The sequence below is a fragment of the Dysidea avara genome, chromosome 10, assembly GCF_963678975.1.
Source record: "Dysidea avara chromosome 10, odDysAvar1.4, whole genome shotgun sequence".
NCBI classification, from domain to species: Eukaryota; Metazoa; Porifera; class Demospongiae; order Dictyoceratida; family Dysideidae; genus Dysidea; species Dysidea avara.
In genome coordinates this window covers 4,983,222-5,011,219 of record NC_089281.1, presented here as the reverse complement: position 1 = coordinate 5,011,219, position 27,998 = coordinate 4,983,222, and the positions used below count along the sequence as shown (strand labels likewise).

The 27,998-nt window shown below is 38.9% G+C and overlaps 1 protein-coding gene across 1 annotated transcript; it reads left to right on the top strand.

Moving 5' to 3' along the window:
* The first annotated feature begins 124 nt into the window (after positions 1-124).
* LOC136268638 (adenylate cyclase type 10-like) lies at positions 125-24,868 on the top strand. Its single transcript, XM_066064026.1, has 27 exons — positions 125-344; positions 1,102-1,209; positions 1,329-1,367; positions 1,419-1,595; positions 2,318-2,496; positions 3,040-3,253; positions 3,443-3,534; positions 3,801-3,960; positions 4,024-4,055; positions 4,363-4,469; positions 4,525-4,601; positions 7,327-7,507; positions 11,572-11,636; positions 13,219-13,378; positions 14,053-14,245; positions 14,798-14,884; positions 15,298-16,908; positions 17,064-17,239; positions 19,374-19,524; positions 19,780-19,871; positions 19,935-20,047; positions 20,600-20,696; positions 20,952-21,067; positions 21,429-21,546; positions 21,641-21,696; positions 23,851-23,981; positions 24,116-24,868. Exons 1-27 carry the CDS (start codon positions 143-145, stop codon positions 24,419-24,421), a joined length of 5,040 nt encoding a protein of 1,679 aa, XP_065920098.1. The 5' UTR covers positions 125-142; the 3' UTR covers positions 24,422-24,868.
* Positions 24,869-27,998: the final 3,130 nt, after the last annotated feature.

The following is a 27,998-nucleotide window of genomic DNA, read 5'->3' as shown; positions in this document are numbered from 1 at the left end:
AGGTTGCGAAAATTATCTTCCAATTTATCGATGCGCAAAATTCTCACGCGCAATTTCAGTAAGTACCCTAATTAACGAATATAATTAGGAAATACAGATAGTTGTAAATGTGTCTATCCTTTTATTTACAGCGTCGTCTAACATGGGTTTCGATGTGGAGAACCCTCTTCTGCGGCTTTATAGCTTTTCCGTCTCATCGAAGACCTCCGTGGGAAGAGTTGAGAGGCTGGAGAAATTAGTCACTCACTTACCCGACATGATCGTAAATCGATTGGTGGATTGTAAGAGTGAGCCGCCTGAGTTAGAGAAGACCTTTGGAGTACTGGTGTTTGCCGATGTATCAGGTGTGGCTCTGTGTGTGTGTGTGTGTCTGTGTGTGTGTGTGTGTCTGTGTGTGTGTGTGTGTGTGTGTGTGTGTGTGTGTGTGTGTGTGTGTGTGTGTGTGTGTGTGTGTGTGTGTGTGTGTGTGTGTGTGTGTGTGTGTGTGTGTGTGTCTGTGTGTGTGTGTACCAGTGTGTGTGTACCAGTGTGTGTGTACCAGTGTGTGTGTGTACCAGTGTGTGTGTGTACCAGTGTGTGTGTGTACCAGTGTGTGTGTGTACCAGTGTGTGTGTGTACCAGTGTGTGTGTGTACCAGTGTGTGTGTGTACCAGTGTGTGTGTGTACCAGTGTGTGTGTGTACCAGTGTGTGTGTGTACCAGTGTGTGTGTGTACCAGTGTGTGTGTGTACCAGTGTGTGTGTGTACCAGTGTGTGTGTGTACCAGTGTGTGTGTGTACCAGTGTGTGTGTGTGTGTGTGTACCAGTGTGTGTGTGTACCAGTGTGTGTGTGTGTGTACCAGTGTGTGTGTGTGTGTGTACCAGTGTGTGTGTGTGTGTGTGTGTGTGTGTGTACCAGTGTGTGTGTGTGTGTGTGTGTGGGCTTTGCTTATTTCTTTTTTTTTCGCTTTTGTGTGTGTGTAGTGTGTGTTCGCACGTTTGCATGTGTGTGTATATAGTGTAGTGTAGTGTGCGTGTGGGGTGGGGTGGGGGGAGGGGGGATCATTGTGTGCACGTGTGTGTGTGTGTGTGTTTAATCTTTAGTGTTTCTTTCACTACACAGGGTTTACCTCACTAACTGAAAAGTTTTGCAATGAAAATATGAAAAGAAAGAAAGGGACAGACCAGCTTACTTCAACCCTGAACAGCTACCTAAGTCGTATTGTTGAATGTGAGTGTTTGTATCAGTGTATGTGTGTGTGTGTGTGTGTGTGCGTGTGTGTGTGTGCATGCACGCCGAGCATGTGTGTGTGTAGTATTATATTTCCACAACTTTTCTTCACATAACAGCAATCATGGATGGTGGTGGAGATGTTCTCAAATTTGCTGGTTAGTTTCACTAACCATTCACATACTCTACTGCAATACACTGTACATTAGGTGATGCCATATTGGCATTCTGGAAATGCAATGAAGACAGCATCCTGACTGTGACCACTGTGGTGGAGAAATGTTTATCTATTCAAACACAACATGATAACTATCAGGTCAGCGAGGATATTAACTTAAGGATGAAGTTGTCCGTTGGTGTTGGAGATGTTTTCGTATATCACTTGGGTATGTATTGTTCTGTGTACATATTATTAGGCTACTTATGTGTGTATGTCATGCAAGCATACATTTGTGTTGTGTTGTTCATATGTGCAGTGTTTATGTTTGTGTGTGCGTGTGTGTGAGGTAGCATAGCCAAGTGGCTAGAGCATTGGCCTGGTAATTGAAAGGTTCCAGGTTCAATGTCTGATTATGCCAATTTGGTGTTGCTGTTTCCTTGAGCAAGAAACTTTACTCCAGTCAACCCAGCTGTATAATGGGGACCTGGTGGCCTGGTGTCAACTGGAGAAGAAGTCCACCCAGCTGTAACATTACTGGGTACCTGGTGAAGCAAATGCCTAACTGTCCCTGTCTTACTTAGCGGTGTTGGGGTCATTGTGGAAGTTCGGGTTCTGCAACCTCTCTCTGTGAGACCTAGACAGTCCTCCTGCAGGTTACTAGTTCTGTTCCAGAAGGATTGCCTCAAGTGCTTGAGTGGTGCACAGGCATTCCAGTGTTAGTTTGCTGGGTGTGTTTTGCATGACTGCCATAGGCTTTTTTTGCTTTCCTTATCTTTGTGTGTGCGTGCGTGTGTGCGTGCATGCGTGCGTGTGTGGTGTAATGTAGTGTGTTTGATGATCATCTACAGTATGCAGTAGTGTGCTGTGTAACGTGTATATATTCCACTCTTTGTTGTATGCACTTATTGACTGTGTGCATTTCACCTGCAACTCTCTGTTGTTGTACAGGCAATGAGAAATGCCGTGTATTTACACTGGGAGGTCAGGCAATGGAAGATGCCAACATTGGCCAATCACTGGCGCGTAGTGGCAGTGTGGTGGTCTCTCCTGATGCATGGGTCATGTGCAGCCATGATAATTTTTTTGGCAACAAAATCGGGAAGACCAACTTCATGGAGGTTGTGCACGTAAGTGATTTTCTAATGGCACACCTACAAGTTGTGCATTACTCATGTACAAACAGAAGGATTAGTGAATCTACCCACAGAGATAGGTTACACTGTACAGATAGTCTTTATACTGCACATCATGCGACGTGCACTAAATACACAAGTGTCATGCGTTGCGTGTACTTTACTAATTATCTGGCTACTTTGTGTTGAGGTGATGACATACAGTATACCTCAGTGTGTATCCACTCATGTTTGGTTGACTTGTAACATACAGTAACGTACTGTACTTTTAATAGAAGTAGAGTACTGAGCAATTATCTTAAATGACAAAAGTTTGAAAGCTTGGCAAATCAAAGGAGATTTGCCATACTACACTGTACTGTATATTCACCATTACGTACAATGTTTGATGTTGGCTATGTGATAATTTATTTACCAAACTACTTTGCATGTTACTAATATCCTGGTGAATACATGCTGATACAACTGCTTACAATATATAATATACGTATTTCATGCTCACAGCATGTGTTACTGCATACACATCACAATGTGCAGGTTGACCAGATTCTTGGTGATGATGCAACAGCTACTGTGACAACTCCCCAGCATACTCGAAGGAGCAATACTAACGTAAAGGTGACATCGGCTGTCAAGATTACAAGATCAGATAAGAAAACTACCACCAAGTGGAAGAAGGCTTTTGAGAAGATTAAATCCAATACAATGCTGCCAGGTGTGCCCGAAGAGGGCTCAAGTGATGTTTTCTTCTGTGAGTCAATTACACTGGTAACAATTGATGTATGGACTGTCAAATGCTTTAGTAAAACATGTATCGTAGAATGTTTGGGTATTACTCAGTACTATACAGTACAGCTGAGGGTCAATGTCCCTCTGTACAATTACTAAATAAACATACTGAGTAGTGGTGACACATTGTTTTATTGACTACATATTGTAGTGCGACAAAGTTTGAAGAGTGATTTAAACATGATGAGTAGCTGTGATGAGGACACTCTGAGGAGCTACATTCAGCCTGTTGTCCTTGACAAGGTTTGTACTATACATACATATGCATAGTAGCACAGGAATTTTGAGGTTTTTCTTTGTTCCATGACTGTTTTATTTGGCTATAGCTTTTTCAGCTTTATAGTTTTATGCAGGCAGCACAGGAAATAATGAGAATATATATGTATCGTATAATTTAGTACGTACAGTGTGTGTGCACGAAAACACATGCAATCTACACAGTTTGTGTTATAGTGCACTATTTTGGTTACTCAATCACTGCTAGTGTTTGTATGTTACATTTGTTTTAGATTGATCTTGGCCATGGAGTGGCCTGGCTGTCTGAGTTACGGATGGTCTCTGTTTTGTTTATCAACCTTGTCCTGGGCATTAAGAGTGATAGTGACAAGAAACTGGCTCTGCTTCAAAGTGTCTTCGATGCTATTTACAGTTCTGTCGTGATGTACGATGGTAAGTCAAATATTTCAGAGTGACTGACACTAGAAGTTTTTATTTTGATGTTGTTGTCTGTAGGAAGCTTAAACAAGGTGTTTATGTTTGATAAGGTATGTAAAGATCTACAATAGACGTACATATGTCAATACTGTGTTGGTGATAAAAGAGCATCACAGTTGAATCCCTAAAATCCCTTGCTTGATACTGAATCAGGACAAAATGTCCACAGTTGGAATGAGGAGATCTCTTCAACAACAAACACTACAACAAATTTCAGTATATAAGTGCATATTTTATAAGTTTTCAAATTTATGTTTCTGACTCCTTACTTGCTTTACAAGCTTTAATTTACAGCCTTCTGCAGGTCCCTAAAGGTTAAACCTATTCACTTGCTAAATGTGTTTGTACTTCCTTCAGGGCTGCACTTTTCTTTGTGTTTTTGGTCTCCCTCAAGCCTTGCATGAACTAAGAGCTCTCCGTGCTTCAAGGGAGATATTTCATGCACTGGATGCACTTGACATCAAGTAAGATGAGCTAGTGTGGGTTTACTACAGGATGTTACATACTTGATTATTATAGGCAACACTCTATCGGAGTGACTACAGGGGTAGCATTTTGTGGTGTAGTAGGTCATTCTCAGAGACATGAGTATACTGGTAAGGTCATATACAGTATATCTGTGATAGTGATACTGTGCATGTAATGCAGTTAGTTGAATTAGGTACACTGATTGTAAGAGTGTACATGTGTGTAGTGTATGTGTAGTGTAGTGTATACGTAGTGTAGTGTAGTGTAGTGTGCAGCATACTTGGCGTGTGTAGTGTATATGTACATGTATATGAAAGTATTAGGCAAAACAATGCTGTGAGTGCAATACAAAAAATATAACATGCAAGAGTGGACAAGAAGCAAATATAGCATGAGGTGAAGCAAGTGCTATATTTTGTCTCGAGTAGTGCTATATATGTTAAAGCACCACCGCGAGTGTAATATGGAAAAAAATAGCACAAGGGCATGGGGGAGAGATGAATACAGCACAAAGAAAAACCAAGTGCTGTATTTGGCTTGAGAGCACACCAGAGTGCTATTTTTTCATATTGCACAAGTGTGGCGGTGCTTTAACTGCTTTACGGTCATCTTTGTTTGGGGTATTCTCAAGCTACATCAGTTTTCAGCCCCCAGACAATTGGTAAGTGTCTATATAGTACAAGTTTGGTCATAAGACAAACATATAGCATCGTTTTGGCTACTTCTGGTGATTTAAAGTAGTGTGCACGTGATCAAAAGTGCTGTATTTTCAGTACACAGTGCTCTATGTTATAGTTAAAGCACCGCTGCATATTTGTACAGAAAATACAGCACGAGGAGGCATGTTGAGAGGTTAATACAGTATTTGCCTTGAGACACCCCTGAGTGCTGTATTTTTCGTACACACAAGCATAGGTGGTACTTTAAGTGTTTTATTGTACTTCCTAGTCATCTTGCTTGGAGCGATTTTCTTGAGTATCCAAATTGCTTCAATTTTCAATGATCAGACTACCAGTAAGTTGTCATATAATCTATTAGTAGTTGTAGAACGAACTGGTAGGATTAGTCTGGCTAGTGTTAGCAAATTACAATGTCATGTACGTGATCAATCGTGCTGTCTGAGTGGGGTTGTTTTCGTGACATGTCTTACTAAATTGCGCTGCATAAATGCACTGTATTTGCCCAATTGGCTGGTTAACTGTACTGTATGACTCAGTTATGCAGCTAATCGGTGCAATATGGAAAATACAGCAAGTGGCAACATTTTGATCCTCCCACGCAAAGTACAATTTGATCTTCACTCACATAAGTGCTTTAATTTTCATATATAGCACATGCAAGGCAGTGCTTTAAAGAACTTCAAAGTTTGAGCTGGAGTTCAAGTGAAACGTGTGCAAAACTATTTGAGACTCACCACTTCAGTGAAGCTGTCGACTTCAATTTAATACGGACATACTTTGAAGATCCTCTAGAGTGCTTTTTCCTCCACCTCTGGGGTGCCTCCCTATCCAGTTGATTGTCCTTGTCGCCTCGATTTTAGGGGTCAGGCACCACATAAGTAGCTGTCTTCTGCCCACGCACAGTGCTTTAACTACCTTGATATACTGTAGCACTAAAGTTGCATATATAGCACTGTGGTCACGTAAACTGTTCTGTATGGCAAATATAGCACTATTTTTTGATTTTTCACTCTGAAGTTCTTTAAAGTACTATCAGAGCTGTGACCTGGGCCATGTATACATAACCGATCATTGTATAAAATTAATATTTCATAAAAATAACCAATCAATTGACATAAGAATAAGGGTAAAAAGGGGCTCCACAATGTATAATTCTTAATAATAAACAGATTCCTTGTGCACTGTAGTGCATCCTTTATGCATAACTGATTCACAGCCCTACAAATACTGTAGCTCAAGTTGGTTGACTGTATACATGTACAGTATGTTATAGTTAAAGCACCACTGTGTGTGTGTACAGAAAATACAGCATGAGGGACTTGTCAAGAGGCTAATACAGCACAAGGTGAAGCCGAGTGCTGTATTTGCCTTGAGAACCCCCCCCCCCCCCCAAGTGCTGTATTTTTCATACACACAAGCATGGGTGGTGCTGTAATTGTTATATTGTACTTCCTGGTTGTCTGGCTTGGAGCGATTTCCTCTAGTACTCAAACCGCAGCGATTTTTGGTGATTAGGATATCAGTAAGTGTTTATATAATCTATTTCTAGTCGTAGAACAAACTAGTAGGATTACTTAAGTTAGTTTTAGTGATTTACAATGTCACACACGTGATCAATCGTGTTGTCTTAGTGGAGTCATGTTTAAATAATTTCGTGATCAGACGATCAGTAAGTGTTTATATAATCTATTTCTAGTCGTAGAACAAACTAGTAGGATTACTTAAGTTAGTTTTAGTGATTTACAATGTCACACACGTGATCAATCGTGCTGTCTTAGTGGAGTCATGTTTAAATAATTTCGTGATCAGACGATCAGTAAGCGTTTATACAATCATTTCTAGTCGTAAAACGAACTGGTAAGATTACTTTGGCTGGTTTTAGCAATTTGTCACACATGTGGGGATTTCGAGAGGGTTGTTTTTGTAACATTCCTTAAATAAATTCTCCGCATAACTGTACTGTGTTTGCCCAAGTGTACTGTATTTGTCCAATTAACTGCATAACTGTTTTGTATGACTCATAAAGTACAGTTATGCAGCTAATTAGTACTGTACGGACAATATAGTACACGGAATCGCTTTGATCCGCCCACGCAAAATACAATATATATAGTGTTCAACATGTAAAGTACGTACAGTATAAAATATGGTGTGATGCTATATCTTTTTACAGTGATCAGTCAGAAGGTGAACATGGCTGCTAGACTGATGATGGAGTTTCCTAATGCTGTCACATGTGACGAGGCTACTAAGCTTAAGTCCAAGCTACCAGAGGAAGACTTTGAAGTGCGACCACCTGTGACCTTAAAAGGGATTGCTTCCCCTGGAGACGTTTACATTTTCTCAACTGAAAAGTAAGTGTCAGTGTTGGGCAAGTTACTTTTAAAAGTAACTACCGTATAGTAAAAAACTTTGGCGATAAAAAACTTTGACGAATTTGGCGAATAACGTTCAATTCGCCAAAGTTTTTTCCGCCAATTATTTTAGATTATCACATGAGCACATTGAGTAACTAGAAATTGAGATGAAGGCCAGCTCGTACCACCACGCAATAAAGATCGAACTGACTTTGGAGATCTTCCTAAGAATTTGTCCCACTGTTGTAAGCACTACTTGGGACACAGTTCTTTTACCCCTCTAGTGTTCTCTGCTTCCGGGGGAATGGGCCATGAAGCCAGTGTATTTTACAAGCGATTGGCGAGTTTATTGTCTGACAAATGGAATGACCCTTATGCCACAGTACTAGGATGGATTAGATGTAGATTGTCATTTTGTTTGCTGCGTTCAGCAATCCAATGCATTATAGAGGAGCACGCGATCTTCACAAGGTCATTACATCAAAAGTGCTCCTGTGACCTTGGTGTAATCAGAGACTCAGTTTTTGATTTAATTGTTTAACTGTTTATTTGTATGTTCTAATCTTATTTTCTTTAAAAAAAAATAAAAATAAAATAAAAAAACTCCTTGGGATAGAATTTCCGACCGGCTTTCCGGCACGTCAGCTAGTCTGCTAGTTTATCGTCTCGCGATGGATTTGGCCAAATACTTTGATATACGTGATAACCTCTGCTAGTGGAGGTCACTGCGGGAAAAGTAAATACGGTCGCTTCCTGCATCGCAAGTGATAGCGAAGCACGCCTTTGCTACCACCCTCGCTACCACCTCTTTAGATCGATAGCTACAAAAGCCGGTACTGCTACAACAACAACGCTAGCTACCTATACACTTACTACACTACTTAACTGATGAGTTGACACCTTGTCATTATCCCTACGTACACAAAAACTTTGGCGAATATTATTTCAATCGCCAAAGTTTTTTCCGCCAATTTTTTCAACAGAGGGGTTTCGTCACACTTTTTTACCGCCAAAGCTTTTTACTATACGGTAGTTACATATTACATATTGCAACTGAACTATTTAGTTACAGTTACATATTACCCATAAAATAAAGTAAATATAATAATATTACATATTTGTGTCCACAGCCTTAAGCTGTCACGTGTGAAACTACCACCTTATCACGTGACATGATTGCGTTGTTGGACAATGTGCAAATCTTGGTTATAAGTAAGAAGCTGGTGAATAAGCTTCATTCAGTAGGCTTCGTTATTTCGTTGTGGCTAGGCGTTACTCAGTGGATTACTAACGAGATTAGTAACTTTGTTACTTGTAGTAATAATATTACGTAATATTAGACTCGTTACAGTAATTATATTACTTAGGTAACGCGTTACATTTGTAAGTAAAGTACCTTGAGTTATATTACCTGTTTTTATAGCATATTTCGTTATATTACTTAGTTACCACAAAAGTAATAATATTACGTAATGCGTTACTTATGTAACGCATTACTCCCAACACTGGTATATACAGTGCATGCTGACTAGAATGTCAGTGTTTTGTGATATTCTATAGAGACCTACACAAAATACAGCCACAATACTGCTGCATATTTGGAGCATTGAAACTGGAGAAAATACCACACTCGTAAAATTCATGTTCACTGTAGGGAGCCGAGCACATTTTTTGCCTTGCCATTTACTTAGCTCTTTTCCCATTCAATGTATTCAGGTGTGTTGCGTTGCATTAAAACCAATACTGAGGTGTCATGTACCCTTTAGAAATGCCAAATAAGATTTTTGGAAATACAGTAACTACTATAGGGATTTGCCTTAACTTTACAAATGAAGAAAACATAGAGAAGTGCATAACCAACCAAATTATGGGCTAAAAGAAACTTTAAAACCAGCAGACAACAAGGGAAGTTCACAAAACCGGTCTTTAACCAACTCTGCCGAGCTGTACAGTTACATCAAAGCTTTAGACTGCTTGTATGGCTTGCTACAGACAAAAACAGCAGACCCCATCCCCTTAACTTTAGACACAACATTGAGTTTTCATAGACTTTGTTACATACTGTTAAAGCACTGCCGTGAGTGCGATATGGAAAAATAGCATGAGGGTGTGGGGGAGACTAATACAGCACATGGCAAAGCCAAGTGCTGTATTCGGCTGGAGACCACAACAGAGTGCTATTTTTTTTATATTGCACAAGCGTGGTGATGCTGTAACTGGTTTAAGTGCTTTCTGGTACGTCATCTTTGTTTGGAGCATTCATTTTTTTAGACTCTAACTGCATTGATTTTCAGCCATCAGACAATCAGCAAGTGTCTATATAGTACAAGTTTGGTCATAAAACAAAGAAATAGCATCATTTTGGTCACTTCTGGTGATTTAAAGTGTTACACACATGATCAACAGTGCTGTATTTTCCTTTCAGTACGGTATGGAAGTAATAGCACTATTCTTCGTCCATGCAAGTGCTTTAAAGTATACAAGTACACAAAAAAAATTTGACTAGTATAGGGACCATAGCACATTGATAAAAAGTACCGAAACAACCTAAAGTAGCACACAATATTAAATCACAGTAAAACAATAAGAAGTGTTATATCCCTCCTGTGCTCAAGGTACCATAATGGAAATGCACAGTAGGGATATAACGCTTTTTATTGTTTTACTATCGTGAACTACTCCAGCTTGTTTCAGTATTTTTTATTGATGTGCTATGGTCCCTACTCTAGTTGAAAATAGCAATTTTTTTTTTTGTTTGTTAACTTTTTTGTAAATAATTATTATAACTGGTGACACTGCATCTGAAATGGCGCTGTGTGCCCCAGCTATCAATTATTGTCTAAAAAGTGAAGTATTCATTATGCTTCATTTTCAGCTATGTTCAACCCGTTACACAGCAGTACAAATCAAGAACTGTTCAAAAAGTACCTCTGCAATCAAAGTAGCCACTATGAAAAATATGGACAATTTCCATTATGAAGGGAAGCCATCACGTGCCAAATCGATACTTTTTGCTGTCAGCAAAAATGAATGGACACAAAGGAGGACACTGGTAAGTCCATGAAGAATGCATTGTACGTACTGCGGTATGCCAAAAAGGCACCTCTCAGGCTGAAGCGACATCGAACAGTGAAAACATCAAGCCCATAGCCTTAGCCATTATTGAGTAAAAATAATTATTTAATGGAATTTTCTACTGACTGACTGACTGACAGACTGCCTGACTGATGCCTGCAGACAAGCGTAACATAAAATTCCATAGCAACTTGTTGAAAGCATTTCGGGTTGATTTGAAAGCTTGTTTGGACTTAGTATTACCTAACCAATACTACCTCATTGTTTTCTGGGAAAATTGTGGCTGGTTTTTGAGTGATGTTATTTCGTGGGCCACACCCACTCCTTTGTGGTCCCTACTATACAGTACTATCATACTGTATGATATTGTAACATAGGTGGCAGAATGGGAGGATCCCCTTCCTTACCTGTCAAAATAAGATTTCTCCTGATCTGTATAGGGGTGGGGTTGAAAGATTGGTACTCTAATAGAACAGTCAAAGTGTTCATAGAAAATATGTGTTGCTAAAAGTAGTCCTAGTATATTGTCCTTACAGTACCTCTGTGGGGATTGAGCCACTTACTTTTCCCCTCAATTTGAGAGTTTTGTACTGTTGGTATGCTGTAGTTACCCAGACTACAGAAATGTAGTAACTGAATACTTGCCAAAGAAATTTTAATGTGGCTGCACTAATAAGCTAGCACAGTAGTGTATGTTTAAAATAGGTTGATGTTTTAATTGACATGCTTCAAATTATAAAGTAATTCTGGTGGCATGAAAAACATACCTCCTGTGCCAGAGATTCTATGCTCTGTTCACTCCCTCCCCCCTCACATCATATATTCCCTCTGCCATTGTATGTGCATACAGTAGATTGTGTGGAACAATAGTACATGTAAACACAATTCGAAAACGTACAATGAACAAAGTTGTGTGAATGTATGGACAACTACCTGTAGTTACAGTAGTAGTGCAGTGTGTGATATACAGTTACTGCTATTTGTAGGTTGGATCGTTTGGAGAGGTATTACCAGCATGTCCACCTTGATATGGATGCTGAGACCTTAGTTGGTAAGTGTGTATAGTCTGCCTGTATTGGGTGTAACATCACACATGTACGCACACACATGCACACCCACACACACACACACACACACACACACACACACACACACACACACACACACACACACACACACACACACACACACACACACACACACACACACACACACACACACAAACACACGCACATAAACCTCCTCCCTCCTCCTCCTCCTCCTCCTCCTCCTCCACTACCATAAAGGTCACATGGTCTTCATACGGTTGTATGAATAAGCTTAAGATATCTACTCAGCTAGTCGACACTTGTGAACAGTCAGTCCTCCTTTGCTACGGAACCAACAGTGACATAATGAGCACTGGATAGCTCCATGTTGAAGTTCAATTGGCAGTGATCTCTCTGCCAGACATTTGTGTCGCTTCAGATCACTAGACCAGTTAAAAGATCTTTCACATACAGAATATTGTATTCTATTCTCCACTGCTGGAATTGGTGCATGTTTAATTATATTGTGTTTGGTGGGATTGAGTTCATTACAATTATGTACAGCTCCTAACCCATCTTCCACAAACAGCACAATGTAGTGTACCCTGTTGTTGGTACACTGGCTTCAGTCTTTCTTCTATATATTTATGTCTTGCCTTATCCTGCTCCCTACAAAAGGTCCTGCTGGACACCGTACACTGCACTGTTGGTAAAGCTGCTCTTGTTAGAAGTTGACTGTTGCTTACCCTACCTTTTCATTATACAGGTTGTCCCATTGATCTCTGTGGAGTGCTGAGGCATACCAAGTATCCAATAGTCCTACTGTCTGAAGGTCTGCCTTCACAAAATCTCTCCATCTCTTTCTTGGCCCACCAGGTGGTAATTTCTTGGGTAACCACCCAAATAATGTTCTTTTGGGGGTCCTATTAACCACTCCAGCCGATGCCTAATCAGTTTCTCACTGATGGTCTCAGAGTCACCTCACATCTGACAGGTTACTTCAGAAGTGATATGCTGCTCCCACTGCTTCTTCTGCTTTTCCCAAGAATAGTCCTAATACTTTGATGGTGAAAATGATTCAAATGAACAAGGTGTCGCTTATATAGTGTCCAACACTCCCCTCCATACAATAGTACATTGAGTACACATGCCTGATACACAGGTCTCTTGGTGAGAACTGACAAGGTTCTGTCTTGGAAAACCACACGGCGTAGTGCACCAAATGCTCTGGATGCAGCAGCTCTGCATTTCTCCACCTCTGTGTCCAACTTCCCATCAGATGTCATCTAGGAACCAAGATATACAAATTCAGACACACACTCCACATTTCCCCCAGATGTTACTATTGGCTGCTTATCTTCCTCCGTTATACCACGTCCAGCCACCAGGAACTTGGTCTTGATAAAGCTAACTGACAATCCAAGACTAGCTGCAACAGAATGATATTCTCTAATGGTCTCTTCAGCTCCAGTATGTGATGTGGCACAAACACACACACACACACACACACACACACACACACACACACTACATGCAGCACACACAGTGTTGAGACATTGTATTGTCTACTGTATATATATATATATATATATATATATATAAAAGGTCGAGAAGAAGAGATGGAAATATTTCTTGATGAAGTGGAGAAGGTGAATGCTGGTAGTCTCAGGGAACATGGTGTCATCATATTGTCTGCTGTTGATGGTATGGGCAAGAGTAAATTAATGAGAGCCATGAAGTCTAAAGCTGCTCACATGGGCTTCAAGTAAGCAAGCATGCACCATGCACCGATATGGAAATTCACCAATACTCCAATAACCTTTATATTGGCTAATTGCTGATTCTGATACCAATATATTTGTAGTAGTGTCTGAATATAACACTTGTAAAAAAATAGGTGGTGCCAAAATACTTATGTTGGTAATAGAAAGGTACATGTGTGCAGCAAAGAGAAGAATATCAGACTAACTTGGAATTTGAACCCTCCCCATTATGAAACAATTAATACTTTAACTTTCATGCTTTACCCACAGCGCTACAAGGTCAATCACACGTAGGTTTGGGTAATTGTACATGTATTACAATTCATGACTTGAATTTAAGAACTTCAAAACTTTATGTTCCAGTGACATCATAAGCCAGTGATTCCCAGGTGGCTAGCCTTGTACCTGTAACTGGGATGTCAGTGAGGTATCAGCTAGCATTGATTGTTAAGTGTGGGATTTTATATGGAATGTCTTTTGAGCCCGTGTTTAAAATAAATGATTAGAGTATTTGATTGCTCTATTAGAGTATCTATATGTTTCAATTGAAACAGTGAACTATTTTTGAAGAGGTGAACCTTCCCAGGATCCATTCCTGCCCTTTATGCTGTGGTAGGGATACTTTTTCACATTTCTTATAGTTGAATGTACCTTACACTACATATATTTACAACAGAATTGTGTCTGGAGTGGCTGGACTGGTAGAGCAGAATACGCCATTCTTTGCTGTGAAGACACTTATTACTCGCCTTCTGGAGCTTGACATTTGTCATAACGCTCATGAACGGGAACAACTAATTCTTGACCATGTAGTAGATGAGGATGCAAGGAAGAGTTTGCCACTGATCAATGACCTTCTGATGGTTAAGGTGCGTGCGTGCGTGCGTGCGTGTGTGCGTGCGTGCGTGCGTGCATGTGTGTGTGAGAGCAATAGCCAAGTAGTTAAAGCATTGGCCTGGTAATGAAAAGCTCCCACGTTCGATGCCCGGTTATGCCCAGTTGCTGTTGTTGCTATCTTGAAACTGTCCTGCCCCAGGAGGCTTAGGTGGTCATGAGATGTAGTACAACCTCCTGTGGACTACTACATGTGGTGGCTGAAAGTTTTGTTTTGTATGATACTGTACATATCTACACGGAAGTGGACTTGCATGGACTACTCACATATGGTTACTCGTAGTACCTTTATTCCACTAAACTTAATGTTAGTAAGTTTAAAGAAACAGGGAAAGGATTAAAGCCAGTATCAGTAGAATCCAGTAATAGCCTGGGCCTATATTAGACATCAGGTGCTTTTTTCAGACTTGACTTACAATTATTACGACAGTCATTTATTATGTTTAATCCACCTTATACAAGGAAACATGGAACACATGTATAAAACTTTGTGTGTGTGTCCATTTGTGTACTGTTTTGCTCCATAGTTTCCCCAGACACCTGCTACTATGCACATGTCAGCAGAAACAAGGAGTTCTTGTCAACATAAACTTCTCTACAGCATCATCCATGGAGTGAGTTCCTTTGTACATGCATACATAGTCAAACAATGTACATAATGTTAGTGCATATATCATAGATATGTATGTATGTATCAGACAGTATATAGTGATGCTGTTTAGTGGGAGTTTCGAAATTGTTTGACTAAACATCTAAAATGTACTGTATACTAGTTTGAACATCTTCAGTGTAGCCTCGTTTACTGGACCACCAATGAGCTAGCTCAATGACTTACTTGACATGACCATTTGTTGTGTAGTAGTATTTTGAAAGGTGACAACTTTAAATATTCAAAAGGTGGCCATATTGAAAAAGAAAACTGTGTTAAATTTAATTGTGAAGTTTTGCTTGCTTGTATAATCTATTTTCCTACATATGGTCAACAAGGATATTTAGTTTCTATTAATAAGGTTGTTCCTTTTTATAGGAAGCTCTTGCTCAGCCATGCATCCTGGGGATTGATGATGCTCACTGGATTGATCATCAGTCTTGGTCATTCCTCATGGACCTAGCCAAGGAGAATAATGCTATTGTTCTGCTGTCAATGATGCCTCTGGCATTTGAGGGCAAGAAGAAGTCCTACCCTCTGGGAATGATGGATCTGATAAATTTGCCAGGTAGCAAAGTGCTGCAGTTGAAGCCTCTAAAACCTGAGAAAATGGTGGAGCTTGCTTGCATTCTTCTTGGTGTGGATGAGCTGCCGAAACCTGTTGAGGACATTATCCGTGAGAAGTCACACGGTATACCTCTGTTTGCTGAAGAATTAGTGGAGTCCATGTTGGAACGAAATGTGCTTAACTTTCACTCTGTTGTGAAGCCGTGCAAACTGGATAGCCGAAATCGTAAGATGCAATGGCAGCGAAAAGTGTCTTGCAGTCTTAACATAAATGTGCCACTCAGCAGTATTCCGATACCTGAGTCAATTAATGAAATGATCTTATCAAGAGTTGCCCACTTGCCTGATACAGCACAGGTGATGCTGAAGTGTGCTGCAATACTTGGCAATGCATTCACAAAAGCAATGTTGAAGGGAATTATTCCAAAGAACACCTTATCAACTTTTGATAATTCAATGCGACTTTTGCAAGCACCCGGCATTATTCGTTGTGCTGTGGCTGAAGCCTACAAGACAGCTGTTGATGATGGAAATGAAGACCATTTCTTGGAAAACAAGAACTTCTACTGTCCCTGCTTAGAAAATCTGCGACAGTATTCTTCAGGATATAACTTGTTGCCTGACGAAAAACTTCTCCTACGAGAGCAAAATTTGGATTACTGTGAGATGTTACAGTTTAGTCATCCGATTTTTCAAGAAACCATTTATGAATTATTTCCGGAAGAACAGTGCAAGGAGATGCACAAGAAGGCCGCCATATTTTTAGAGTCACAGGCACACAAGTGCAAGAGCTGTGGAGGAGGTGGTTTTATTGCTGGGGTTCAAAACATACAAACAATGGCAGCAAAGGTTGATGGTGGTGGAAGCAAAAAGGGGAGGATGTCTAACAATCTCCGAGCATTTATGGGGCTGACGGGCAGGAAGGCCAGAGAGCGTCGACGTAAAGTTGCACCTGCTGATACGGTTGATGGATCACTAAGACGAGGCTCAAGTGATATAGGTTCTCAGCAAGGCCGTCGGCGTGCTAGCTCAGTTAGCGTAAATATCTGGGAGTCCAGTCAAAGGTTTAGTAATGCGTGGAGGAATTCAAAGAGTTTCTCACAACAGGGTACAAGTGGTGCTTCTTCCAGCCAATGGGATGATGCTTTTACTGGTAATGTCATTGACATTGACTTACAGGATTGCCATTGTGCTGACATTTTGGCTCATGTATACCCACAACTCATTATCCACTGGAAGGAAGCAGGAGATGTGGAGAAGACTGTACATTACCAAATAGAAGCTGCCAATGCTGCCATTGCCACTAACAATGATATGGAGGCTATTGCTTTGCTCGATGAGGCTAAGGAGCTCATCCAAAAGTCCCCAAAGAAAATGTTGAGTGACCATGAAATGGCTGTGTTTGAAAGTTCATATGGACAAGTAAGTAGTTAGCTGTCATGTGAGCTATACACACTGTATTCTTTTGAGAAGTGGTGCGTATAATTCAGGAAATTGTATGTATGTTCTATTAGAGTAATTTAGCATTTACCTAGTGTGTTGAGTTCATCATTTAAAATGTTTCTTTCTTTTGTCAGGCACTATTTCAGAGTGGCCGTGTGGAGGAGAGTATCTATCATTTTAAGAAGGGACTGCACATTCTGGGTACAAGGATGCCCACTAATAAGATTGGTTCGGCAGTCAACCTTGTTTATCAAGCCATTAAGCAATATCTGCATAGAAAGAGACCTAGTTTCTTTCTTGGACGCAAGAGGTATGTACATTGTGTGGTACTAGCTGTGTATGTGTAGCATGGAAAAACACTGATTAATTGTTTACACTGTTAATTTTGTTGTCTGCTCTTTAGGCATGTATTATAGAGAATAGTTTCTCAGTCCCGAAGCTGTACATTGTTGTGGCAATACATATTTGTCCTAAGAACTTATTGGTACACACATAGCAGCTAACTTCCCATGCCGTTTTAGAGAATGGTTAACAGAGACCACCTCTCTAAAATGAGTTGTTACTGTATGTTCTATGATTCTATGACAAGTGCATTAAGTATAGTATCTGTGAATCCTAAATGTGTAGTGTTTTTCTAGTACAAGTATAATGTTCTAGTTCAGTTGCCAGAAATATTTTAAGTTAGTATTAGTTCTAGTATTCATTGTTAGGAACAATAACAGTTTGTATTAGTTCTAGTATCCATGGCTGAAACAAATTTAGTTAGTATTATAGTACCTGCAATTTAGTTATAGTACAGTATTGATGCTCAGAATATAATTATTCATTGCTTTTACAAAAATTGATCACTTAACTACAGTACTGCCCAAGCGCAACGTCCACTTGCTCGCACACGCAACTTTGCTTGAGATTTTTTAAATTACTAATTAAGGGGTGTGGCAACTGTTTCGTCCACGAGACAAGAATCGTGAGCAAAACAGTTGTCATGCCCCTTAATTAGCTACTTTTAAAAATCTCGAGCAAAGTTGCATGTGTGAGCAAGTGCAACGTTGCGCTTGGGCAGTACCGTAGGTGTGTTATAACTATCATTCTATACCACTTTGAGAAGTAGAACCTGATCAAAGATTTTTAAAAAAAAACATTTTGTTTCTATGTAAAAAAATCTAAATTTTTGTCTGTCACGCAGTTCTGTTTCCCACTTGTCACCTCTCCACCAGAAGAAAATATTCTTTCCACCAGAGCAGTGGTTGCTAAAATGTTACAAGCCACTCAAGAAGTTGCCTTTGTTCTTACAAATGTTATATCATCTCAAAGTGGGGCTATAATATGCCAGATAGTCAGTACACCAATCAAGTTCCTGCTAAATCTCAAACAACAGTTGCAGTACTAACAGTTTTATCATATCTGTTGTATTGTGCAGACCTCAAGAAGAGTGTAGTGCACACATAAATTTATACTACTAGTATTGGTACAATAAAGCTAATAATATTAGTTTAGTTCTTGTTCAAAAACTTAACAACATTTTTCTAGTATAGTTCCAGTTTCAAAACAGATTATAATGGAATTATAGTTTAGTTCTAGTTCCTAGAACTAAAAGTTCCTAGAACTAAAAGAAAAGGCTACACTAAAACTACTGTACTTCTAGTTCTAGTATATATGCTAGAAAAACACTATTAATGTGTATTAGAGCTGCATCGATTCTAGTATCGGTATCGGTATTGGGCCGATACTGCTGTTTTCATGGAGTATCGGAATCGGCCATTATATTGTTACAGATACCGATTCTTATCACGTGCGAGAATAAAATAACGTTTGTTTGTACTTGCTTATTTTACTAGCACAGTGGATGCCTAAAAGCATCAAGTATAACACTAATAGCTAACTACCAACAAAATTACTGATCTATGCTGAAACCTACGTGTGAAAACGTTTTACTGAGAAAAAGATCGATATACTCTAATAGAACAGTCAATAACTCTAATAGAGCAATCAGGTAGAAGTGACTGTTTCAGTATTAGAATATTTTGTGTTTTTGTAAGCATCATTATGATATTATCTATACTTCTCCAGAAGAATACTGGAATATCCACTGGTATGCATTTCAGTGACTTCTTTCTTTATGAAGCTTGATTGGCTACTTCATTATATAAATGAACCATACTGAAAATGTATACAAGAATACCATGAAATGCACTATATAATAAATGTGTGCACTATGTAGTAGCTACTTTAAGGTACTTGGTATCAGTACTTGTACTTGCAGATACTTCCCAGCTAAGTACTTGGTATTTGAAGTATCGGTAAAAAGTGGAATCGGTGCAGCCCTAATGTGTATATAGTGTATATAGTGGTATGACAACCATAGCTGGCTGTTATTATTGTAAGACTGTTCTAACTGTATGGAACCTTATGAAAGTTATGATTTATTGTCATAATTTGTACAGGAATTCTGAGCACCAAAAGAAGCTCCAAGACAGAGCCCACTGTATGGCACACATAACACAAGCATACCACCTACAACATGAGAACATGTTGACACTCATGGCAGCTCTCCAGCAACTGAATGCAGCGGAGGAATCTGGTGATGTCCATGAGGTAACTCACTGTTCTATTAGAGCAGTATACTGTTAGTCTTTTTACTTTGAATGCTCTCACAAATAACTGTGCATGGTGGCATGTTATTCACCCTCAACAATTGATTGTCAGGGTACTAATATTATTTAATTCACTTTGTGAACCATGCATATATAAGTATTGTAACCAAGATTACAATTTAGCCATCATCATACTAGTATACTTACTAACTTACAAGGGGAAAGTTGCCCTCAACATGGTGTTTTAATGTTATAGCTGATTGAGGCGTATGCTGTCATGATTGAATGCTGTCAGCTGTACAATATGGAGAGCCTTGGGGAGCTGTATATAGAGAAGGCCAGTCGACGGTAAGTGTGGTTAACAAGCTATTTATGCTCACTGCTTCATCTTGTCATTGTGATTTTTTGTAGAGTTTCTGATCTTAGCTTTAGTGTGGATGACTTGGTGACATATGCTCACCTGTTGAGTGTGTCCCTCAACTTTCAGTTATCTCATGGGAAATTATGTGCAGCTAGTCGTGCAGGTGAGTACCACAGTACAACTATTGTATGTGAGATTGTGAGAGAGTGTGTGTTTGTAGTGTAGTGTAGTAAAGTACGTATAGTGTGTGTGTGTGTGTGTTCGTGTGTGGGTGCATACGTGCGTGCGTGCATGTGTGTGTGTATCCAGGTTTGGCACTCAGCTGCTGTTGTTTCCTTATGTAAAAATGTTTACCAATCTACCCAGCTGTTAAGTAGGGACCTGTTGTTAACAAGGGAAGCAACCCACCTTGCTTTTAACATAATGGGTACCTGATATTAACTGGGAAAGCAAATGCCCAACTATCCATGTCTCACCAATTGGGTGGGGTTCCGGATGTCTACACTTTTACCTTGTGAGACATGGTACAGCCTCTGAAGACTCATAGTAGCTGAGTAGGACATAGGTGGTCCGAGTACAGGTCTGATTGTGTACTAATGTTATGTGTATGTGTGTACTGCTGTATATTACACTATTATACGTACATGTATACACATGCATATGCATACACCCATATGTACAGGATATATATATGTAGCACTTTTTTCACACACAGGAGAGACGGCAGTATCTATTGCCAGCAGACTGCATGAATCATCATTACAGTTATCCGCAATGCCACAACACATGTGGACTCAGCTGATGTTGCTGAAGTAAGTAAACAAACTTGCCACACAATGAATTTTCCTAACTTACAGTAGTGTACAGTTATGGTTGAGGTATAACACATATTGATATACTACATGTGCCAATACAGGCTGTAGAACTTTAAAGTACACACATGAAAGTACTGTATATGTATAATAAAAAGTTTGGCTAGAATCACATGGACGCATGCATGCACACACACACACACACACGCACACGCACACACAAACACATAATTTTAGTTTGCATCTGTTATACAGCAATCAAGCTGTGAAAGGCTGCTTGAAGGATTTTAAAGAAGTGTCCGATGAAGCAGATGACCTGAGGGCAAGTGCTCTCTATGCCTGCTTAAAATTTGATTCGTATTTGGAAGTTGGTTAGTATCATAGTGTTTGTAGTATGCATGTGGATAGTGTATGTGAGTATTATATTGCCTTACTGAATATACTGTTTGCCAAAATTCCTATATGTGCATACATACATACATACATACATACATACATACATACATACATACATACATACATGCATACATGCATACATGCATCCATGCATCCATGCATCCATGCATCCATGCATCCATGCATCCATGCATCCATGCATCCATGCATCCATGCATCCATGCATCCATGCATCCATGCATCCATGCATACATGCATACATGCATACAATATGTACTTGAATGCATTTACTATAGTACGTACATGTATACTGTTTACTACTGCTATCAATGTTAGGTTTATCGCCAGAGGACATGCAATCCATAATAAATACAGCTGAGCAATGCTGCAGTGAAGACGTGTACCATTTTGATGACACTGAACGATATTTCCTAATCACATGTCTGGCAACCTGGTATGTACATGTACGTAATTATACATATGGAATTTCGGGATTTATATAAATGATTTTTAAATGTGCTGTCTCAACTATGTGTTGTCTGTTACAGGCATGCCCGAACTGGTGATTATGTTGAAGCAAAGAAATATATAGAGTTTGCTAAAGGTGAGTTTTCTTAACGTACCTGTATTATGATGTTTACATTTTGAAGTGTCTGATGTCTGTCATCTGAAGCCTTACTGAGATTACTGTCTAGAGTAGAAACTTGCAATGGTTTACTGCCTTGTTCCCATGTTATTTATACTATATATATGAAAGTTGGCAGGCCAAAAATTAAATAGCTTTAACTCACTATCTGGATAGCATTAATGTCATGGTGTGGTGCTGATAGCAAATCTTGATACTAACAGTGTAGCTTGCCACATTCTGTTACTCAAGGAATTTTCCAAACCACCAAGTTAGAAGGCACAGACAAGGTTTCTACACTTATTTAGAGCTCCTTCAACAATATAAGTTTGGCTACTAACATCATTCTTGGGTGTCTTTAGCCCTAGAAACCTTTGTTGGCAAGTTCTAACTATGACTTAGAAAATCTTATCTTTGATCAAATGAAAATTGGTAAAGCCAAAAACAAAATGTCCTTACTGCTAGCTTACTTTCTGGACAAGACAAGCATCATTAGCGTTCAGATCTAGGCATTCAATACACCAATGTAATGGTGTGGCACTGACAAAATAAACTCAAAAAATAAATCTCTAAGCTAGCACCCACACAGTTTGCTTCTTAATAGCTTGTTTTTCTGACAAGGCATAGTAACTATATTATACTGGCACTATTGTCACATAATGCTATGAATATCATGCTGATGTGTTGACACTAACACAATCAAGTCGACTTCAAGATACAAATCCAATGCTACATTGTAGCACACACAGTTTGCCACTTTCTCACTCTTCTTTACCAGGTCTAAATCGCTTATTAGAACGATTTTTTTAATAGCATACAGCTATACACATGTGAGGGTGACTGCTGTATTAGAGCATCTTGAGTTGGCCTAATTTCTTATTTTCACTGTGCTATCATAAATACAGCTAGACCAATAAGAGGGTGTGGTAATCGTGTTTAAGTAAATAGGGGTGTGGTCTTAGTGTTCTATTGTTAATACTCAACCTAAATCACTAATAATGGGCGTAGTCTTGAACCTATTGTGAAATTACGGGTACATGTGTCTAATAGTGTCCAGTACCTTTTACAGTAGCGTAAGCAGTTTAATATGCTACTCGAGGAAAGTGTTGATACGGAAAGTTAACGGTTTCATCTCATGAAGAATTGTGGTATAAAATGGTTGCTGTGTGCAGCTTCGTTTGATCTTCGGCTTTGTGACTGTGGTCAGGCTGACAGACCAACTTTTGAGCTAGGGAAAGTTTTTAAATACTATATTTGGCCGCCTGTAAGTGTTTTCTTGTTTTTAATGCTGTATTTGATGTTATATGGACTAATATTATTCCCTAAAGGTGATTTTTATAGCGTATTATGTCTCTAGTATGATTATTAAAGGTGGCATTTTAGTCAGAGTATGCCATTTTTAGGGGTGATCCCTATTTAAACAGTACTACTGTACAGTTTGATAGATTTTCAGTTATTTAAAAGGTTACGATATGTGACCGGATCTGCAAAAAATCGACAATCATGCAAGCCTAAGTTTTACAGTATGAGTAAAATTATTAAATTCTGTAATTTTTTTGAACACGTTGTTCTTATTGAAGAAAGGGTAACAAGAAAAACCTGGATAGCATCTTATTCGCTTACTCAAGAAGACTTCAAAAATCTTTGCAGTAGACAAAAAGATACATCAGTTGTGGGTGTTTGTTTATGTCCACTCAAAGCGATAGTACATGATCAATCTTCTTCACTGAATTTGCCTTTGTATGTAGTGAAGAAAGGTGATAAAAGGAAATACTTAATGCAGCAATCGATTCCTTTTCTCACGGCAAACAGGATAGCGCAAGTTTCAACTCCACATGTCATTAGCTTTGTAAGTTACAACTGTTTCCTGTTATTGTGTAAATCGATCTTTCTGTTGTTGCTACTTTGTAGGGCTGTAATGCCAGCGTGTGAGGCTGAAACTTTGCCAAAGCATACATTTGGATAAGCAGATCATAAATATTTTAATAATCAAAAATGTGCAATTATGTTGGGTTTCATAGATCCAGTAACATAATTATAGTCTTTCAATGCCAGCTATATTGCATTGTGTTATGTGTTTTTGCTATGTACATGTTATAAACAACTAGATAGTTACCTTATGGTTCAATGTAGGTTTAATTCCAAAGAAAATGGAAACATTTATGGCTGTGAAGGCGTTCACAAGATACGTCGAATGCTTGATGATTTTACATAGCAAGAGACAGGCTAAAAGCGCTTATGTCACGAAAAAAGATGCTGAAAAGGTTAGTACCATTATATGTATCTCAAAGTTGTGAATATTTTCATAATTTCCCATTTACACTGTACATGTATTGTTTTGTCTATTGATAAACGTACGGTATGTTTTGTTCACATAAGTGTGTTTGTATGTGTATAGGCACTCAACAAACTTGCAGAAGTGGTGAAAAAATATCCGGTGTTCAAACCACGGCTGATGCACATGAAAGCTTATCACAATATCATCTACCAGAAGTTCCAGCAAGCAGAGAAATTGTTGAAAGAGGCCATTGAATCAGCTCGAGCAATGCGCAATGACTTTGATGCTTATTGGGCAGAATACAACCTGCTGTGCTGGTTCTCTCCCAATGATCAACTGTTGGAAAGAGTGCTGACTTCAAAGGGAAATTTCTTCCCATTACCTTCCTTGATTAGACCAAGTGATGTCATGGACGAATATTATTGAGCAGCTGCAATATTAATTGATATAGTTCTTTTTACTTAATAAACTTTTTTTTTAAAAACATAAAACTTATTAAAGAAAAAAAGGAAAAAAAAAAGCTTAAAAGAAGGAAAAGAAAAAAAAAATTAATAAAAGAAAAAGACAAAAACAATTCAAAAGGGAAAAAAGACAAAAACAATTTAAAATGGATAAAAGACAAAAAAAAAAGCTGAAAAGAAAAAAAATTGAAAGATAAAAGAAGTTTAAAAGAAGAAACCTCAGAAAAATATAAAACAAGAAAAGGACAAAAAAAAGTAGACTGTCACATGCTGCTTACTTGTATGAATATTTTTTTGTGGTTTTTGTAGTAGCATGACTGATGTAATTTTTGTGCCTTGTAATTTATTTTTAGTGAGTTTAGTTTTGTAATTTATAAGTAGGTAGGTAGTTAGTTTAATTTAATATAAAAGACTTTTGAGAACTTATAAAGGAACAATGTTACTGGTTGAAGGTCTACACGTATACCTGCATAGTAACATTGTTCCTTGCAAACACGAACACACACTAGTATTGTCTAACTACTAAAGCCTGTGGGTAATTTTATAAGTGTGGTAGTGATACATATTAGAAGTTGACCAGAAACCAGCTCACAATACATTCATGGTGGCTTGGCAGTATTGTGAGGTATAGCCAAGCTCAAAAGTGCCTTCAGTATAATCAGAATGCTTCCAACAAGTTTCTTAGAAATTTTTGTATCTAATAGAATTAACGATCATTGACTGACTGCCTATAGACAAGCGTAGCTCGATAACAGCTAATGTTATGGGCTTGACCTTTTCACAGATGTCGCTTCAGCTTGACATGTGCCTTTTGGCTTACCACAGTACATCAAGACACACGGTAGTGTGTCGTGCGGCCCAAGAAGCCGGCGCGTAACACCCGTGAGTATATTGACAGGAAGAAAGAAAACGCAATTTTCGCACCTCCGTAGCTCTGTGCTTCCTTGATGAAACAAGACGATTTTTGCTGTGGACATGCCCTCCAACTTCAGCACTCCACATTCCAAATTTGAGCGAAATCGCTTCAAGCGTTCCCTAGATATGCGACTTCAAAATTTGGCTTAGTTTCTTCGTTTTTTTTCTTATTTTTCTTCCTCTTGTCGCACACTTACAAAAACTGCTATAAAACGCGAACGCCATATCCGATTGCCTTGAAATGTGGCACACAGAAGGGGGGTATAAAGGCCCATCTCGGTACCAACTTTGGCTGGAATACGATAAACAGGCAAAGAGTTATGAGCGATTATTCACGAAACATTTTGTCACGTCTACAGGGTAAACCGCGTATGGGAAGAAGCTGAAAATCGGTGGGTGAATAGGTTAACTATTGAACCTCAAACCTTTTGTAGTTTGAAAGAAATCGAGCTAAAAACCAGGAAGATACAACGAAAAAACCAACAGTGTGTAACAATTATGCAATCGAGATTAGCTAATAGAATAACTACTGCTTGCCACGCCTACCAGATAAACCGCTTGGGATAATGCTTTGAAAATCGTTGTACAGATGGAGTAATCATCTTAGAAAGGCTCATCAATGGTATAGAAGAATCAGACTTAAAGCCACGGAGTTATAACACGAAATCCAACTTGGTGCAGCAAGTGCGAGATCGAGATACTCCAATAGAGCAGTCATCCTAATAGAGCAGTCACCCTGAAGAGAATTCAAGAGATCAGCTAGAAACAAGAAACCTGTATAGAGATCAGCTACACACAAGTCATCCTGTAGAGAGATCAGCTAGAAGAAGTTACCTTGTAGGGAGTTCATGCAACTATGGAAAGATAGTTCAGCTAGAAGAAATTTCACTTTAGGATATTTAGCTCAAAGATTTTCGCTTAGGCTCCTAGGCTATGGGTAAACACCTCGAACAGGCTCTGCCTTCTGTGCACACCCTCAAGTGCCTAACTGGTAAAGTAGATAATAACATAACAATAACAAATCACCTTGTAGAGTTCAGCTACAAAGAAACCACCATGTAGAGAGTTCAACTGCAAACAAATCGCCCTGTAGAGAGATCAATAGAAGAAGTTACCTTGTAGAGAGTTCAGCTACAAAGAAACCATCATGTAGAGAGTTCAGCTGCAAACAAATCACCTGTAGAGAGTTCAGCTACAAGCAAATCTCCCTGTAGAGAGATCAGCTAGAAGAAGTTTCCTTGTAGAGAGTTCAGCTTCAAACAAATCACCCTGTAGAAAGATCAGCTAGAAGAAGTCACCTTGTAGAGAGTTCAGTCACAAAGAAACCACCATGTAGAGAGCTCAGCTACAAACTAGTGACCTTGTAGAGACATCAGCTAGAAGAAGTTACCTTGCAGAGAGTTCAGCTACAAAGAAACCATTCTGTAAAGAGCTCAGCTGCAAATAAATCACCTGTACAGAATTCAGCTACAAACAAATCACCCTGTAGAGAGATCAGCTAGAAGAAGTTACCTTGTAGATCATTCAGCTACAAACAATTCACCCTGTAGAGAGAGCATCTAGAAGAAGTCACCTTGTAGAGTGTTCAGTTACAAAGAAACCACCATGGAGATTTCTGTAATCAATATATGTATTATATAATTCTATATAATTTGTACATTTACTGATAAAATATTTAAAGTACAGCTACTTCATCTTTCTTCTTCCTGTGGTAAAGAAAAAAAGATAGGTTTAAAAAGTCCCAAAGCCGGGGTATACAAATACAAAAAGAAATGAAATCTAATCCAAAACAGCCAAGCTGTAAAAAAGTGTGCAGCCCTCAAAAAGGCTATGGTGAAAAAAATGTGAAATCCAAGGTGGCGGCCAAGAAATGGCTGTGATGGTAGGTTAATGGTAAAAATTTTAATAATGACAATTCAGGTGAATTTTTTGCCAAGACCAAGCGGCACAAAAATTCACCTGAATTGTCATTATTAAAATTTTTACCATTAACCTACCATCACAGCCATTTCTTGGCGGCCACCTTGGATTTCACATCTTTTTTCACCATAGCCTTTTTGAGGGCCGCACTTTTTTTACAGCTTGACTGTTTTGGATTAGATATTACATATCATGGACCTTTTGTGAGATTTTTTTCATCAATACTCAATTCACATTAGACATGCATCATGATGCATGGCTCCATGTTGAAGATTGTTTGTAGCTTTCAAGCCACACTTCCAACAGTCAGAGTAAGCAGATTGGTAACTAGCTTCACATGTTCTCTGTGTGTAGCAGGGTAACATAGACGAAAATGGCTACATTGTTTATTAGTATAGAGGCACATGTCTACAATTACACTCTCTGCCACTCTTTTTTTAAATTAATAATGAATTGTGTCACAAAAAGTTGTGTAAGACAAAAAATAGGAGAATTATAAAAGTTTGTAGGGATCAATGCAACAAAATGTTTATAAACAAGATTATCTTCTCAAAAGTATTGCTATATAGTAAGCAACGTAATTAATTAAAGATATCCCTGGTGGTTCATGGAATTTATTAGTGGTATGCTATGGTGGCCAGCTCCGGGTGTTAGCAAGAGTTCATAATATTGTAAGAGAGGGGTATGAACTCTTGGTGTTAGGTATG